This window comes from Canis lupus, chromosome 12, assembly GCF_048164855.1.
Source record: "Canis lupus baileyi chromosome 12, mCanLup2.hap1, whole genome shotgun sequence".
Taxonomy (NCBI): Eukaryota; Metazoa; Chordata; class Mammalia; order Carnivora; family Canidae; genus Canis; species Canis lupus.
This window is the reverse complement of record NC_132849.1, coordinates 44,716,282-44,731,427: the sequence shown is the minus strand read 5'-3', so window position 1 is coordinate 44,731,427 and position 15,146 is coordinate 44,716,282. Positions and strand designations below refer to the sequence as shown.

Here is a 15,146-nt window from a genome sequence, read left to right as displayed (position 1 = left end):
TTAGGGAGGCTGAAAGGAGTTTTTGAGAGAAAACATACATGCACACACTTTTAAATTAGCTGATTTTAAAATTAACAGAGTAAAAGCTTTGTAATAAATAGAACATTAAAAAAAAAATGCTTTCTGTACAATGACCCAGCAAGACAGCAGCAGACAGGTAGGAGAGGTCAGGAGTTGAGAAAGATTCTGACAACCAGGGAGACTGTGCTTTCACTCTAAAAACTTAGTAAGTTTTTACTTTATAACTTAATCACTGAGCTTGTTTCCATGTCTGTAATGTGTTCAATAGCATCACTCCTCTTGATTTCACAGGATTTAAAGATCTAAAAGTATTAATACAGTGTATAAAAAATATCTCTAAAGGAGTAAAACTCGATTTGAGTAAGGTATTGAAGGTAAAGGGAACCAGAGAGGTCTTGAGGTGTTAAGATGACAATATGACTGAATTGGTCATAGCATTTCCTTATCACCATGAAGAAATTTAGTGGTATGGAACTATTAAAAAGGCTGTTTTGAAAGTTTTTTTCAGATATCATAGCATTTTAAAATTGGAAGAAGTTTCTTTTATCTGAACTGTTACCTAGTGGAAAAATGCCTTGTATAGCATCCTTACTAAATTATCTTCCAGCCTCTTCTGACACACACTCTGAGGGTCCATGGTTTTGGAGGTGGAGGCAAAGGTTCAGTTCAGCTCCTGAGCAGTTTAGAACTACTGAATTTAATAATATGTAACTGTGTTGGCTAAAGTATTTGAATGCTTTTTAAATGTTGGAGTGACTAATTTTGGAAGTGCTTTGCTAATTAATTTTTTTTTTTTCCTAATTTCAAGTGTCAGCTGATTGTTTGTCAAATGAGCAGTACCCGGTGCCCAAGTTTGAATTGGTTACTGGTCCCTCTTTTCTTGGTTGTCCTGGTGGTAAACTTTGGAGTATCCTCTTATGTTGAGAGCATTCTCCTGTATACTTTAACAGCTGTTTTCACTCTGGCCCACATCCATTATGGAGTACAAGTGGTGAGTAATCTAGAGCAAAATTGGTTCCATTTAGTTCTTAGAAGTAGTAGGAAAGGAGGTGAGGGAAAATTTCAAAAGAAAGCTGCTTATTAAAGTAGCCAGAAGAGGGGCACCTGGTTGGCTCAGTGGGTTAAGCGTCTGCCTTCAGCTCAGGCCATGATCGCAGGGTCCTGGGCTCAAGCCCCTCATATGCCTCCTTGCTCAACAGGGAGTCTTTCTCCCTCTCCCTCTGCCTTCCACCCTGCTAATGCTCTCTTGCTTATGTGCTGTCTCTCTCTCTCTCTCTCTCTCTCTCTCTCTCTCTCTCTGTCTCTAGTAAATAAATCTTTAAAAAAAAAGTACCTGGAAAAATTGGGATATTCTCTATAAAGCTTAGGTAATATCTAGGTACATAATTTCAGATATTGTTTCTCTGATGAATATGTTATAGTATCTACAAATAATTTAAAACCTGGATAATTATGAGGAATTAGTTTTTAAGTAAGTAGAAATGTAAACAGTTTTCTTGGTGTATGGAATTGTAAACTCTTGTATGCCTTCAATTATGTGAGGACCAAATAATCCCATTTGTTGGTGATCTATTTTCATATTTGCTTCTTTAGCTTTAGCGGCACTTTTATAGAGAGAGATAACAGAAGACAATGGATTTAAGAAGTATTTTGCAAAACGTTAATATTCTCTTCTAAAGCAAGAGACTAGTTTTAGGGCAAATGGACTAATTTAGATATAATAAAATGAAAATCAGAACCATGCAGCCTATTTTCTTTTCCTCACAGTTTAACATTCTTTTCTAATTATTTTATATATTTTAGCATGGTTTTATAAAAATGATTTTTAATTGTTGTACAGTATTCCATCAAGGAGATTACTTAATTACCCAGTGTACTTAATTATAACCCAGTTATTTTAATCATTTAGGTTGTTTCCAAATTTGCACCATTATAAGTTCAAGTTAGAGTGAACAATATGGAATAATATATTTTTCTTTATTTTCTGAGGGTAGTTTTGAAGCAGTGGGGTTATATAAAAGGGTATTCATGTTTTTGTGGTTCTTAAAATGCTTCTATTTGGGATGCTTGTTTTGAAAGGAACCCTTCTGGGACTCAGTTTGAGGAAAAAATGTCTTCTATATTGTCGTACATATTTTTTAAATGAGGGCACCTGTCATGCTTGATAACTACTTTATACTATGTATATGTTGCTAAACTTAGGTTTCTTCCCTTAGGGTTTTCCCCAAAGTAACCTACATTTGTTGGAATACAATAGGTGAAAAAACAAATCCATGATAACTGTGGATTATGACCGGAAGACATAATCCTTTCTTTATGTTTTTATTTGTTCATCCTTAACATAAATGCTTTATTTTATATCAACACTCTTAGGCTTTTATCTTTTATTTCGTCAATCTTTTTTTTTTTTTTAATTTTTATTTATTTATGATAGTCACAGAGAGAGAGAGAGGCACAGAGACACAGGCAGAGGGAGAAGCAGGCTCCATGCACCGGGAGCCTGATGTGGGATTCGATCCTGGGTCTCCAGGATCGCGCCCTGGGCCAAAGGCAGGCGCCAAACCGCTGCGCCACCCAGGGATCCCTATTTCATCAATCTTATGTATGAAGTAGGACAGAGTTGTAAATGTCTTTTATAATTGTGTTAATTTATTATTCAGAAGCATATCTTTAGGAAACTACTTAAACCAAACCAAAACATTTTTTTTTCTTTTTAATTATAAGAGGAGTACATTTTCACTGTTAAAAACCTGGAAAATACATAAAAGTTATTGGGGAAAAAAATTCCAGGAACATCTTTTTTGTCTGTCTTTGTGCTCTCTTGCCACTTCTGCGACTTCTGGCCAGAAGGTAAAACTTGCTAAGCCACACAAAGCATTCACTTGAACTATTGCAATATAAATAGTGGCAATAGAGCTAGGAAGTATCAAATAAATGATGTTTGATAACTGACACATGATCAGGGTCTTGCCTACCCCCTAAGGATACCTTAACGAATATGGCCTACGTCTCTCAAAATGTACAGATCTATTTTTATACTGTTTCATTAAGATTAGGAATGATTACCTAGAAATGCTATAAGCAGCTAAATATTGAGTCTATATATGTAAATATTTAACCTATTAGATATTTTAAGTCAACTAACCCTATAATTTTTCAGCGGATTTGGGTGTGAATCTGTGTGATCCAGAGGGCTCTGGAAAGACTAGATTTTGGAGTTAGGCAAACTCAGATTTAAGTCCTAAGCCTCCTAGGGTAGTTCTGGTATTCTGTAGAATTCTATAGCCTTCTATCTAGCTCTATAGCTATCTTAGTCTAGAAAAACTTCTTCATTATTTCTGCTGAGTTTTGTTCCGTCAGTAAATTGTTGTCTCCAGAGGGTGAATTCTGTGTCCTTTTAAAAAATAATTAGGAATGTGTTTGTCACTGCCTCATGTTCTGGTTTTCTATAGGTAAAGCAGCTGAGCAACCATTTTCAGATTTACCCCTTCTCATTGAGGAAACCAAACTCGGATTGACTAGGAATGGAAGAAAAGAATATTGGCCTGTAATCTACAGAAAAAAAGTACTGTAAATAAGATGCTTGTAAATATTTCATCCATCACCATTGAACTAAACTGATGTGCTTAACAGACCTGGGAACTGAAGTGTGTATAGTACTTGGACAGCAGGAGTGAGACAAATGACCTGAATTTATGGAATTTTGGACCTACTAACTCCCAACTTATTTTATTTTTATAAAACCATGTTGCATTTTGGTTTAGCATAATGTACTTTAGACCAGCAAAATGTTTCTAGTGATTTTAGCTTCATGAGTCTATAATGTTTTGGTTCATACAGAGTTAAAGATACTTTGTTTTTATTTTTAAAGTCCCCACATTGGTTTAGGAAAACTGGTAACATTAAGAAAACCACAAAATGTTTTCATATTTGATACTACTTTAGTAGTAGGTCTTTAGCAGTGGAAGTTATCAATAGCCCAAATCTAATATAGGGAAAAGATAAGAGCAAGTCACCTTTAGCAAGAGATGCCAAATGATTGCAGAACTATAATGTACAGTTGCCAAATAGTGGTTTCTCTTTCCCATGGAAATGCCTTTTGTCCTCATGTGCTAAGAGAGCTAGTATATATATTTAGATTCTCTTGTGTTCTGGCTCTCTTTGTTTGGGAGGGATCTTGATAAATGGCTTAATTTTCTTTTAAAGAAAAATATCCGATTGAGACTTAGTAGAGAGTGGGTCATAATTGTAGCTCACCCATTGACATGGTTCATCATTTAAACATGGCGTATTCCCCCTCAGTTGCAAGTTGCTGAGATTTGGTGCCTGCAAACTCTGATTATATGAATGCATGTGACAGTCCCAGTCTTAGGATAATTATTTGTAGGGAACACAGGTGAACTTCCTTAGGAGAGAAATTTACTTTGGAGTTAGAAGTCTCATGAGCCTCACTATGAATTACTGCTATGAACCTCACTACGAAATTAATTTTCGGATTCAGTTTGTCCTTTTTTTTTTTTTTAATCCTTTCTCCCTTTTTTCCTTCCTTCCATCCATCCATCCGTCCGTCTCTTTTTTGTGGAAGAGAGAGTGCTGTGTTTTTTATTTCATATAGGATAAAGAGGTAGAAATTCTTTCTTCCCTAAGTTGCCCACTTCCCCACTTAAAAAAAATTTCTGATATATATGCCTTACTGAGTACCTGCTCTCTTTAATATGACTTGGGATAACTTTTTAGGTTTGCTGACAAACATAAAAATCCCTTTGACTTCAGTGTGGTGGTTTTATAGATCACACCTTTTCATGAATGTGGATATTTTATTTCTTTTTGACTTTGTCTCCATTCAGTTTGGTGGTGGTGAAATTTACTTGCTGATTTTCTTTTATTTTCCACTGAATGAAGTTTGTGCTCGAATGAAGAGTGTATCTTAAACCCTTTTTTTTTTGGATGGATTGCACTTGGATAAAATAGGCACCACTGTGTTGATATGTAATTAAATTCTTAACCATTATTTATCTATGAATGTGACCATCGTTAAATTTAATTACAATGTATTCTTTTTTGAATTTCAGTCTGCTGCTTTGTAAAAAGAACTATGTAATTGATATTTCAGTTTTTAAATTTGTAAATCCTAATCATTGTCATCCAGGTTACTAGAATTGAGTCAAGGAGCTAACTCATGGTTCTGTATTCATTTTTAAAAACAGTCCGTAAAGATTGAGGTATATTTGGTGATTTTTTTCTGAGACTGAAAATGGTGAGAAATCCATGCTGGAAAATGTGGGTAGTGATTCCATGTTTGTTAATAAATTCCCATCATGGAGGTCAGAGAATGAGCAAATTTAGTATCAGTAACTCTGTTTTTTGTAGACCTTGTTCTTTGTCATCTGTAAAATTGAGCTGGATCAAGTGGTAATTTGGGCTAGGAACAAAGCTTTGTTCTAAGGTTTCTCAGCTAATCATTTTACCTTTTTGTTGGCCTTGTACACAAGAATGAGATTAATCTGTGTTATATAAGAAAAGAACTGCAAAATATTTATAAAATGACTGATTTAGACCGCAGGCTTTCTTCACCTTGTACAGTATAGTTAACAAAACAAAACAAAACCTTCCAACATAGGGTCATGTTCTGTACTTCTGGGGCGATTTTACCTCAAAGTGTCTTTCTGTTCTTTTTCTGTTGCATCAAGTTTATTTGAAATTATTTTGTGCCTGTACTTCATGACCTATTTCTCTATAGTAAAAATTATGCCATAGTTTAATTGACACCGTTAGATGAAAGGTGGCTGTCAACAAGGTGAGAGTGAAACTGAGTGAATAACTGTTTCAGAATACTGTGGACTTGTAAATCTTCAGTGGACTGCTGACTTTTTCTTAGGTTAGTCTGCCATCTTGAAGGGCATCTTAAAAGCCCCCATTTGTTGTGTAGTGATATTGCAGCTGAAGCAGGACTTAATTGCAAATAGCTCTGTGTGAATTTGTGTCAAGCCAATTATCATAACATTTCCAAAGCATAAAAGATATTTCAGGCTTATGCATGATATTTTGGGGTGAGTTTACCTCCCCAGCCTTTCTCCCAACACTGAGCTGCCTTTAAGGGGAGCAGTGGCATGGTTGGTCGTGCATGTTTTCAGTACATTTCAGAATAGAGTGCCTTAGCCAGGCCAGAGGTTTGCTTTGTGTTTCTGCTGACCAAAGTTACCTAGACCTGTGAGAAGTTTCTTGTCAGGTTATGGTATATGAAAAATGTTCTTTCATGCTTGTCAAAACATAATTCCCCTATATTTGAGGGGGGCATGGGATAGAAAAGTCCTTAAAATACCTGGATAGAGTATGTTATTGCTGCCTTTCTGATCCCTTATTAACATTCATGATCTTTAGTGCATTGCACATTTTAAAATTATCACAGTTTACACTGCCATTCCTCCATTTATACATAATAGATGTAGTTCATGAGTTTTAGTCTCAAGGATAATAGAGCGATTAACTTCCAAATAAAAAGCTAGTCCTTGGCATTTTAATAATATCATGCTTAAATACTTTTAATGAATTCTAATTTTAAAAAAGCTCCATGATGATTATGGTCTAGAATGTTCTAGTACTATGACCAATGTGTCATTTATTTTAATACAGAGGTATGGGGAAGAGGAGTATATGTCTAGAGTTGCCCAAATTCTAAATAGGTACCAAGAGAGTATTAATCATGACCAGGAGTCTGGGCTTTGGGGGAATATGCAAAAGAAAAAGCAGGTGTAGGATCCCCCTGATGGAGAAGGGATCACCTAATGCACAATGCCTGTCGTGCCCAATGATCCTAGTACATACAGTGCAACATTTTAAATTGTCACAATTTAAATGATCATTCTTCCACTAACTTCAAAATTTCAAATGTAAATTTGAAAGTTTCCTAAGTGTTCAATTTTTAAAGAATTTATTTTGTAGTCGAAAAATATTTGGAATGTACCTTGCTTCCAAAGTAGACTTTGATTCTGTGACGTGTGGAAAATAAAGAGAGAAACTGAAGGTATTTGAATCAAAGGCCCCTTTTCCACTTTATATTTTAACTAGAAGCCTATGTGTAACTCTTCCTTTTTATCCTTCACCTGTCCTCCCTTTTGATTTGCTACCACCTACAAGAGACTCCCACTTGATTTGCAGCACCTAGATCTGCCACATTCCGATCTCCTTGATTGCCTTAGGACTGGGAACATGCCGGAGGGAACAGAGTAAACCCGATGGGCTAGAACCTTTGACTTCGGGTCCCCAAAAAAGCCAAAAACAATTACAGAAGTTTTTGGTTGTGTTGATTCCTGTGTTCAGAGTGGCCTTTATCTAGACCTCAGTTCTGGACTCAATTGAATGCTCTATAGGAGATTTCTGAAGTTGGATTAGAATTTTCTTTGTCCTATGAGGTGTCTTTGTAAGGCAGCATGCCCTTTCTTGAGCACCCTGTGGGTGAATAACCTTCCTAAGTTAGCTGCCAGTATAGAACCTTCCAGAAGGAGTTTTAATTAGTATGCTGCATTTGAAGCACTTTGACATGTACATTTTAAGTGACAGTTTTAACAGTAAAACAGTGTTAAACTAATCACTGTGAAACTTGAAAGTGTGATGATGCTCTGTACATTTTAGGAAGCTTAAGTAAATTTCTGATTTTTTCCTTTATTAATTATGTAAGCCGCGTGATTTGTATATTTTACTTTTCATCTTTGACAATGGTACAGATGACTGATAATATTGGCAGGCAGTAATCAGGGTATATGGTAAATCATGGTTGTATAGCCTTTCCAGAGAAAGTGGTGACATGTTACCTTCTTCTTTGTGTGGAGCCACAGGACTGGGATTTATTGGATAATTCACTGCAGTGTTTCTCACAGTGCAAAATAAACATAACCTAACTTTTTAACCCACATGCCAGTAGTATGCTTTGCTGTTTAATAAACAAATGTGCAAGAGGTAGTAATCTAGCTGATTTGGGGGGGGGGGGGTTGTTTTGAAGCAGGGTCCTGCTCTTAGATCTTAAATGAGCTAATATTTAGGGAAGCAAAAGATGTTCTGCCGTTTATAACCCCTCTCACAGGTGGCCTGAGTGAGGGGGCTGCATTGCATTTGGTCAGAAAGGCCAGGTTCCCAGAAGTGGAAAGGTGGCACTTGGACTGATTTTCGAATATTTTAACAAGGACTTAACTTCTGTAGGAAAGCCCATTTGGGCATAACAGGATTGTTTGGTCTTCTACAGACCGTTCACATTGTTTTACTCTTCGCAGAATCATTTTTAGAAAAGTAGGTTAAATCAGAGTGGTGCTGTTTTTAAAGCTTGTGAATTGGATCATGGCCATATAGTACCTAACACTACATGGGACTTAGAGACAGTATTAAAGATATTGGGACTAGCAGAGCCTGGCTAGCTCAGTTGGTAGAGTGTGTGACCCTTGTTCTCATGATTGTGAGTTTGAGCCCCATGTTGGGTATAAAGATTACTTAAAACAAAACAAAACAATACCAGGAATGGCTAAATGCTGGTGATGCCTTATGACTCTTTGGCTAAAGTCTTCTCTTGAGCAGTTTCTATAGGTAATCAGATTAGAATTCATTTTTTTTTATTAAAACATACACAATTTGCCATGAGTTCTGTATTCTGATATTCTTGATAAGCACTTTTATCTCTAAAGAGTAATTTCTTGACCTTACTTGGAACATGCTTAGTTAGTATTTGATGCTACTAACCTGTTAATGGGAGTTTTCATTTTGCAAGATCTCTGCGTGTTGCGCTTTAAATCTGTTTGAATTACTAGTATCATACAACATCAGACTTTAACAACTGCTAATAAATCTGCCCACAATATTAACATTGTAGGTTATTTTGTTTAGATAACTTACCCATTGGCTTTTAAGAGACAAAGTCCCAGCTATGTGTAATGAATGACTTGCTTGTTCCAGAATGTGCCAAGAAAGCAGACTTCAGTATTAAACTCCAAATTTCAATTGTTCTTTTAAAAGTAGCATTACCTCTGGGTAGTGGGGACACAGTGAATGATTGCCCAGGTGCAGACTCCCTACTGCCGACCTTCTTCCCTGCTCCTCCCATCCAACGTGGTAGGTTAAATTTGTAGCTGCCTATAGGAAAAAAAGTTGAGACTTTTCTGAGTAAGGCTTTATTCCAAGAGAAACTGACAGGAATCACAGCAAAATCAATTACTAAGTTGTGTGGCTTGGACCTGTTGTAGTTTGCTTTCTGTAGTATTCTGAAACAAAAGGATGACTCCCTTCTCAGGTACCTAGAAACAATACCACTTAAGCAACTGGAATGTGTTTGCAACAACTAGAATATATTAAAGTAGAAGATAAAGGGGAGCACAAAATTGTTTCTTTTCTCTTTCAAGTAGTTTAATTGAGCATATTCATAATTGGTCTGTCTAGAACTTGTTGTGTTCATAGTAAATAATATAGCATTTATTTTTATCTGGTTATGTGTGCCGTGCGTGTATATACATATTTAATATGTACACATATTTTCTGCATTATACGTATGGTACATTCATATATACATGCAGTCTACTCTTGATTATCTGCAGAATGGTAAGCCATCATTAGATTGTTCTCTTCTTGTTGACCTAGCATGTAGCCCATAACTCTGTGAAGCCTCTACCTTAGCTGGAGCCCCATACTCTTTCCTATTTGCAGTTCATCTCAATCCCCAAGGAAGGCCCTTGAAATATGTCACTTTCTGTTTCCCTTTCACCAGGAATTGTGAGTGAGAAGGATAGCTGCTTCCACCAGGTTTGAGGCTTCTGGCTCTGAATGATGATGGGGCCCATTCCTGGCCCGAAGGCAGCTCTGGGAACAGTTGTGCTCAGGGGCTTGATGGGGGAAGAAATCTAGCCCTTGCAGAAACGGGGCTTCATTACTCGCTTAAATTCCTTAGCTGCAGTGTTGTGAAGCCTTAGATGATTTGATGCACAGATTACAACTATGCATTTCAATGTTACTTTTGCATCATTGGTATTACTGTGCCCTATTGCTAGCCCAGATAATCAAGATCTGACTGTTTCTTGCCACTGGATTCTGGAAGCCTTGCCCTTTCAACTGGATTTATGTTTATTTCTGCTGCTGTGAACCTCAAAAGTAATGCAGTAGGTTTTAATTTAAAATTGTTTAATTCTATTATTGATAAATATTTATTGTAATAAAAGTAAAGAGTAAATAATTTTTAAATCCTTTTAACTGTTTTCAGATTGTTGTCTTTGTTTTTTCCTTGGTAGGTTTAAGAGGGGAGGGAGCTATGGGCAGAAAAAGAACATCCAGCCACTTGTCTCAGAGTCCTGGATTATTTTAGAGCAAAACATTAAATGATTTTTTGTTTTGTTTGTTTAAACAATAGTCAGCCCAGGGGCACCAGGGTGGCTCAGTTGAGTGTCTGCCTTCAGCTCAGATCCTGATCCCTGTGTGGGTGGAGGCAACCTTCTCAGTGGGGAGTCTGCTTTTCACTTTCCCTCTGCCCTTCTGCCCACATGTGCATGCTCTCTCTCAATTAAGTAAATAAAATCTTAAAAAAAACAATGACCAGCTGGCTTGCTTTTGGGTTTTCTGTAATCCTGTGACTTGTTTCAGAAAGAAAGGACTAGGCAGGTGGCAGTTAACAGTTAGTTGTTCATGGTGTCTTGCTCTTGACTTTGGGTACTGGGCAGTATATAATAATAACTGGGTCACACAGTTTGTAAGATGGTTGTCTCATACCTAAAAACATTTTTGTAGAGAAAAGTGTTAATTTTCCAGGCTAATTCCATAAGAACCTAATGACCCACACTTATTAGTACACTTAATCTTTAGCATATAAATCATAAGCTTTATTGAAAAACCTCATATTTGCTAACATTGCTTCTGAGAATATTTCCTGTCTTTTACATCAGAATTGATCTATCATATCTGAAAGCAGGCATTTAAATTTTTTTTTCTGTAATAGGTTTGAAGACGGTGAGGGGACGATGTTCTCTATTTTTTTTTAATTTTTTTTTCTTTAATTATTTATGATAGTCACACACACACACAGAGAGAGAGAGAGGCAGAGACACAGGCAGAGGGAGAAGCAGGCTCCATGCACCGGGAGCCCGATGTGGGATTTGATCCCGGGTCTCCGGGATCGCGCCCTGGGCCAAAGGCAGGCGCCAAACCGCTGCACCACCCAGGGATCCCTGTTCTCTATTTTAACCCAGGCTCGTTCTCTAGCAGTGTGTTCATAATCCCCTGCCCCTCCCCCTTCCAGCCTCTTGGCTGCCCCAGCAGTTATCCCTGCCCTTCTATCTACAAACCTCCAACAGCCAGCGAGCACCTGACAGCATAGCAGGGCACAAACTAGGTAAGCAGCTTGGGTCTGCCCAAACTTAGTCTGCTTCCAAAGTGTCTCACTCTTCTTCCTACTTTCATCGTTTTAACCTGTTCACAAATTTCCTGAAAGAAAACTTACTATCAGCTCTTTCCATTTTTCTTTTTGCTTTCATTCTGAAAGTTTCTCAAGCTTTTAATGCCATGACTGTTCGCAGTCATGTTCAGCCTGGCCAGCTTCAACCCAGGGCAAGTTACTTTTTTTTTCTTTTCCTGAGCCTCAGTTTTTTCACCTGTAAGATGGGGTTAGTAATATTACTGCAGTCATGCACATGTGCTATGAATGATGCGTGGAGGTATTTAGCACAGTGAGTGGTCTAATTAAGTGCTTGGTTTCTACTAATAACTAATTCTGCTTTTTTACCTTTGAACTTTTCCCTAAGCCTATGACCTACTCATGACTTCTTTCTTCCCTGTTCCATCCTTTGTACCTTTGGTAATCAATACATGAAGATGATAGGTGGGGCAGTTCTAAAAATACCTTGAAATGAATAAAACAAGATTGCTTTCTGAGACTCTATTGATAAAATTCACACAAATTGGAAGACAGGAATACGCCAGGAAATTATGTAAATGTTTGATGAATTCCCAAGCCCCAATTTGATGATATGGTGTAATCTTATGGATGTGGAATTAAGTATGTGACTTGACTTAGTATACTAAAATCAAGTCAATGTATCATTTTTCTGGAAAAAGACTATATACTTAGAAGGTAGATGGCAAGCCTGTAGTATAGCAAAGGAAGCCCATATATTCAGAGGGGTTTGCATTTACCATCCCAAACTTACCCAGGGATGGGGTGAAAGGACTCCACCTACCCTTTTTGGGGCAAGTTATATCCACTGTGGGCCCCTAAGATCATTACCATCAATCGTACAACAGCAAGAAACTTGCCGATTATAGTTTGATTCCCTTTGTAGATCAGCCACCAGGTGCTGGTCACAGGTCATAAATACATGTGCTTGTGTGTCAATTATAGTTTCCTGCTCAAAGTAGGTATCCTCTTTTTCTCTCATGAGCTTATTAGTGTAAGTCCATTCTCAAAAGCAGCTCTGCTTTTGGAGTATTGCCTACCAGTGAGGACCAGACTCTGGATGCTTGTGAATCATCAAAGTGGACCTACGCCTACAACCCTCCTCCAAATCTCTCTCACCTGTGACATTTGCCTGCTGCCATCTTCTCAGGTACCTGTCACCACTCTTTAAAAAAATAATAAACTTTTTTTTATTACATCAAAAGTGATTTGTGTTATTTGTAAAGTGTTTTTAGAATAGAAAATAAAAGTGACCCATAGATCCACGCCCAGAGATATCAACTACTTTGTGTTCTTTTTTTTTTTTCAAATCAAAACTTTACTAAAGCAGTGTAAATTTGGGTAAATAATTTCTACATTTTAATTCTTTCACCCAGGTTTTCAGTTTGAATTCCAGTTAGTTGACACGCAGTGTACAATATGATTCAATACTTCATACAACACGGTGCTCATCACGGTGCCTTCCTTAATCCCCATCACCTATTTCACCCTCCCCTCTCCCCTCTGGTAACTGTCAGTTTGTTCTCTATAGTTAAGAGTTTGTTTCTTGGTTTGCCTCTCTCTCTTTCCCACCTTTACTTGTTTGTGTTTTTTAAATTCCACATATGAGTGAAGTCATATGGTATTTGTCTTTCTGACATAGTACGCTCGAGGTCCATCCATGTCATTGCAAATGGCAATATTTCATTGTGTATGTGTGTGTGTATAAATCACATCTTTATCCATTCATCAGTAGATGGGACAGACACTTGGGCTGTTTCCATAATCTGGCTATTGTAGATAATGCTGCTAAAACATCAGGATGTATGTATCCCTTTTGTTTTTTGTTTTTTTATTTAAATGCCAATCAGTGGGGGATCCCTGGGTGGCGCAGCGGTTTGGCGCCTGCCTTTGGCCCAGGGCGTGATCCTGGAGACCCGGGATCGAATCCCACATCAGGCTCCCGGTGCATGGAGCCTGCTTCTCCCTCTGCCTGTGTCTCTGCCTCTCTCTCTCTCTGTGACTATCATAAATAAATAAAAATTAAAAAAAAATGCCAATCAGTGTATGTTGGCAAATTGAATACCAATAAAAAATAAATTTATTATTAAAAAAAGGAAAAAAATAAATGCCAATCAGTTAACATGTGTATTATTAGTTTCAGGTGTACAATATAATGATTCAATACTTGCATACAACACACAGGCTACAAAATCAATGTACATAAATCTGTTATATTTCTTTTCTCTTTTCTCTCTCTCTTTTTTTTTTTTTTTTTTTTTTTTGAGAGTGGGAGTAGAGGCAGAGGGAATGGGAGAGAATGAATCTTAAGCAGGCTCCATGCCCAGTGTAGATCCTGACATGGGGCTTGATCTCACAACCTGAGATCATGACCTGAACCAAAATCAAGATTGAATGTTTAACTGACTGAACCACCCAGGCACCCCAGAAATCTGTTGTATTTCTATACACCAATGATGAAGCAGCAGAAAGGATTCAATCTCATTTATAGTTGTACCAAAACCAATAAGACACCTAGGAATAAGCCTAACCGAAGATGTAAAAGATCTGTACTCTGAAAACTTTAAAACACTGATGAAAGAAATAGAAGATGAAACAAAGAAATGGAAAGACATTACATGCTCATGGGTTGAAAGAACAAATAATTAAATGTCTGTATTACCCACAGCAATCTACACATTTATTGCTATCCCTTTCAAAATACCAACAGCATTTTTCCAGAACTAGAACAATCCTAAAATTTGTATGGAACTACAAAAGACCCCAAATAGCCAAAGCCACCTTGCAAAGGAAAAGCAAAACTGGAGGCATCACAATTCCAGACTTACAAGTTATAATTAAAAGCTGATCAAAACAGTATGGTACTGGCACAAAAACAGACACATAGGTCAGTGGAACAGGATAGAAAATCCAGAAATGAACTCACACAACTATATGGTCAATCTTCAACAAAGCGGGAAAGAATATCAATGAGAAAAAAGTCTTTTCAAACGATGTTGGGGAACATCTCTCTAAATATGAGATCTGAAACCATAAAGCTCCTAGAAGAGAACACAGGCAGTAACTTCTTTGGCCTTACTTTGTGCTCATTTTTTGACCATATGTACTAGATATATTTCAAATAGAACTTGGATCACATTCTACACATTTGTGTTACATCCTTTCTTCCTCATTTCATACATCTTTAGGTCTTTGTAGGTCAGACCCATTCTTAGTAGCTACATTGTTATCCATCCCGTGAAAGCTTTATCAATCCCATTTTTTAAAAAAAGATTTTATTTATTCATGAGAGACACAGAAGAGAGGCAGAAACACAGGCAGAGGGAGAAGCAGGCTCCCTGCGAGGAACCTGATGTGGGGTTGGATCCCAGGACCGCGGGATCACGATCTGAGCCAAAGGCATGCTCAACCACGGAGCCACCCAGGCGTTCCTATCAGTTCCCTATTGATGGATTTCAGGGTCACACTAGTGTTTTAACATTATAAATAACTACAGCGAGCATACATATACATCTGTGTACACTTCTTTCAGCAAACACTAGTTGAGCACTTACTACATATTAGGCATTATGCTCGGCGCTATTTGTACAGTGCTGAACGAAACTGATGTAATTTTCACCCCACTAAGGTAGAGCCTAAGTCCCGTTCTCTCTCCGGGAGAAGAATACAGAACCCAGGGGGGCGTGCAGCCTCAGGTGGGCGTGGCCTG

The 15,146-nt window shown here is 37.5% G+C and overlaps 1 protein-coding gene across 3 annotated transcripts in view; it reads left to right on the top strand.

Annotated features, from left to right (window-relative positions):
* SELENOI (selenoprotein I) overlaps nt 1–10,245 on the top strand; it is a 43,025-nt gene extending 32,780 nt beyond the window's left edge. For 2 of the 3 annotated variants that reach the window (XM_072770807.1, XM_072770806.1), the window contains exons 9-10: nt 830–1,012; nt 3,474–10,245. In XM_072770807.1, the coding sequence (XP_072626908.1) occupies nt 830–1,012; nt 3,474–3,572 (282 nt within the window). In that variant the 3' untranslated portion in view covers nt 3,573–10,245. The remainder of the gene's footprint in view (nt 1–829; nt 1,013–3,473) is intronic. The other variant, XM_072770808.1, reaches the window with a different exon arrangement.
* Nucleotides 10,246–15,146: the final 4,901 nt, after the last annotated feature.